The following is a 3,143-nucleotide window of genomic DNA, read 5'->3' as shown; positions in this document are numbered from 1 at the left end:
ACATTTTCAAAATATATAGAAAAGGCTTCTACTATCGTTGTACCAAACATCGTCGATTAAAATATAACAAGTTATTATATATAATGATTAAATAACAATAAATATAGGTATATAATTTTTCGTGAAAAAATAATAATAAGATATAAATAATTAACTCACTCCTTATGTTATTACAGCATAGTAAAATTTAAGAGATGTTACAGAATTGTCATTCTCTCTACAAATTTTTTTTACCTGATTTTATCAATAAGAAACATGACAATATTTAACACTCACCGATTTATATTGTTTTAGTATGTTTTCTAAAACAATATAATCATGTTTGCAATGAGAAGAAATGATCTCTCTTAAAGATCACTATACTTATAATATTACATTYTTTAGAAATCTGCCGAGAACTCTGTGTTCGTTTCATTCAATTCCACTCGTTAGTTCAGTTCTAGAGGTGGAGTAACGGTTGGACACAACTGTTCATTGGTAATGTTGTACAAAGGAAGATCCAGGTCTTTACATTTTAAATTATCTAGATCCTTATAAAGCAATCGCATTACTTTTACGTATTCAAATAAATTTACAGCATCACAACTACATGTTATTGGATTACCACTTAAAGTTAATTTTTTGAAAGACCTTAAAAACAAGTAGCTCATTACGGGTATATCGAATTTTGATATATTATTATTATGCAATTCTAATAACTAAAAAAAAACAGAAGAACACAGAAAAAATTGTTGAGTATCTCTATTGACAGATAGAAAAAATAATAGAATAAAAAATAACTCACTGTGAGATTTTTTGGTAATTTCTCGACCGTTATCTGAGAAATATTGTTATTAGATAACAATAAACCTGTTAYGTTTATTKGTTTTRAAKCTTCAAKTGATGGTATCTCCGTTAAMACATTCCCRGTGAGATTTAATATTAAAGGATACTTTCCYACAAAATTTACTTTTGYYRTGTCGATTAAGAATACAGACATATTTCTGTTTGAACAATCTARAATTCGAGTTGTGTCATATGGTCTCATACTACAAGTACAACCAAATTGACAATTCTCTGCAATATCAAAGTAGTCGTGTTCAGGACATTCATAGGTGGTATAATTCAGTTSATTAAGTTCTGGCCCTTCCGTTCCATTAGTGTGDACACACTTTAMATTTTTWACACTTATATCAATGTAATTATAAACAGTAGTAGGCATACCATTGTTACAATAACGCAAGAGATAATACAAGTTACAATCACATAATAACGAATTATGTTGCACGAGGATGACAACGTCACGTTTCTCCGTTTGATGACTTGCCATGCTCTCGATATCTTTTAGCAAAATGTTACTTATATTATTATATCTCAGATCAACTGTAATTTTGTCTGATGAAAAAATGAATTTTCTCGCCTGTTGAAGAAAAAAAAAATAAAGCCGAATTAAAACTATTATTAAAGTCAAAATAATTATTTCTTTTTTTGATTAAATCACTTTGATTAATTAAAATAATAATACTTGAATATATGTTTGAATAATAAAATATGATAATTACCGATATGGTATTTATGTTGTTGTGACTCAAATCTAATAATGTTAAGTAGAATTTATTTATCGAGAAATGGGAAAAGAAATGTTGTATGTCATTATACGATAAATGCAATTCTTTGAGAAGAAAATTATAAAAAAAAGGAGACTGATTTTTACGTGCATAGTTAAACTGTAGCTCATTATGAGAGAACCTAGCAATTGTTAGATTTCTAATGGTTGATAAAGCCGCATGTTCGATATGTTTCAAATGATTTCTTTCCATGTTGAGTTCAGTCAAAGATGTCAAACCTTCAAACATATTTCTACAAAATATTCATATTAGAAAAAAAWTARATAACAAATAAATCTTCCATAAATTGCATAATAATGTACCTTGATATAGAAACAATATGATTCTTGGACAAGTCGAGTAGTTTTAATTTTCCCAAATCTTTAAAAATTCCCTCAGGAAGAGTTTCAATTAGATTGTTATTTATTAAGAGTAGCTCAACATTTTGTAAACCTCTAAAGATATTTTGGGGTAAAGTTTTAAGAAAATTCTCATTCAGATGGATATATTTTAATGATGATGAACCCCAGAAAAGACTTTCTGTTAGATTTTCGATTCTATTATTGCTCAAAATGACTTCTTCTAGTTTTTCTAAATTCGACAAAAATTTTTCGGGCAGTTTTATTTTAGGTACGTTATTACTATGAAGTGCTACCAGTCGCAATTTTTGATTTTGATCAAACAGTTTTGATGGAATAGAGATTAAATTATTAAAAGACAAATCAATTATTTCCAACCTCTTTAATTTACGAAAAATTGATTGCGGTAACGTTTTTAACATATTTACTCCTAGGTTCAAATTTTTTAATGATATTAGATCGTTAAATACTTCGGCATCGAGTTCTACTAATAAATTTCCCATTAGATCTAGATACTCTAGATACAGTAAATCAGAAAATAATCCAGGGACGAATTCTTTTATGTTATTTCCATATAATTCCAGTCGCTTAAGATTCTTTGTTTTTTCGAAAATATTTTTTGGTAGTATAATATTATTTTCAGATATATCAAGGTACTCCAATTTGAATAAATCCGAAAACAAATCATATGGAATATTTGTTAAACCGTTTCGGAGTAAAACTAATTTTGTTATATTTGAAAATTCTTGAAGATGCTCTCTTTTTAGTGTATCGCCAAGGTCTTTAAAAGATTGAAAGATCAGTGTATTTGTTTCTTCTACTCCTAGTGTTTTCACCACATTTTGTAATGTAGTTATGCTTGGTAATTCGCAATGTATAAACTCCAGCGTATTGAGTATCTTTTCGGATTGGTTGCTTGTGAAATTAAAGTTATTCCATCCTCCCATATCTTTACAATCGATCTGGTAAAATATCATTTTATTTTTTTTTAAGAAAATAAGAAGTTTATTTATTAAACAACATATAAAATATTAGGTTTAGAATAAAACTTTATAATTTCAGACAATTTTTACGACACAATAATACATATTGCAATATAAATTATGTTACAATTAAATTGAATTAAACCGAATTGCAATTAATTAACAAGCTACGGAGTCTATACCTTCAAATCTGACCATGATTTAACTTTTATGCT

The 3,143-nt window shown here is 27.4% G+C and overlaps 1 protein-coding gene across 1 annotated transcript; it reads right to left on the bottom strand.

The window, feature by feature from the left end:
- Nucleotides 1–1,469: 1,469 nt before the first annotated feature.
- Nucleotides 1,470–3,143, bottom strand: LOC106784701 (platelet glycoprotein V-like). Its single transcript, XM_014744518.1, has one exon. The coding sequence runs from the start codon at nt 2,920–2,922 to the stop codon at nt 1,840–1,842; it is 1,083 nt and encodes a 360-aa protein (XP_014600004.1). The 5' UTR covers nt 2,923–3,143; the 3' UTR covers nt 1,470–1,839.

This window comes from Polistes canadensis, unplaced genomic scaffold, assembly GCF_001313835.1.
Source record: "Polistes canadensis isolate GaletaPanama2010 unplaced genomic scaffold, ASM131383v1 scaffold_39, whole genome shotgun sequence".
Lineage (NCBI taxonomy): Eukaryota > Metazoa > Arthropoda > Insecta > Hymenoptera > Vespidae > Polistes > Polistes canadensis.
This window is presented reverse-complemented; position numbering and strand designations above follow the sequence as displayed.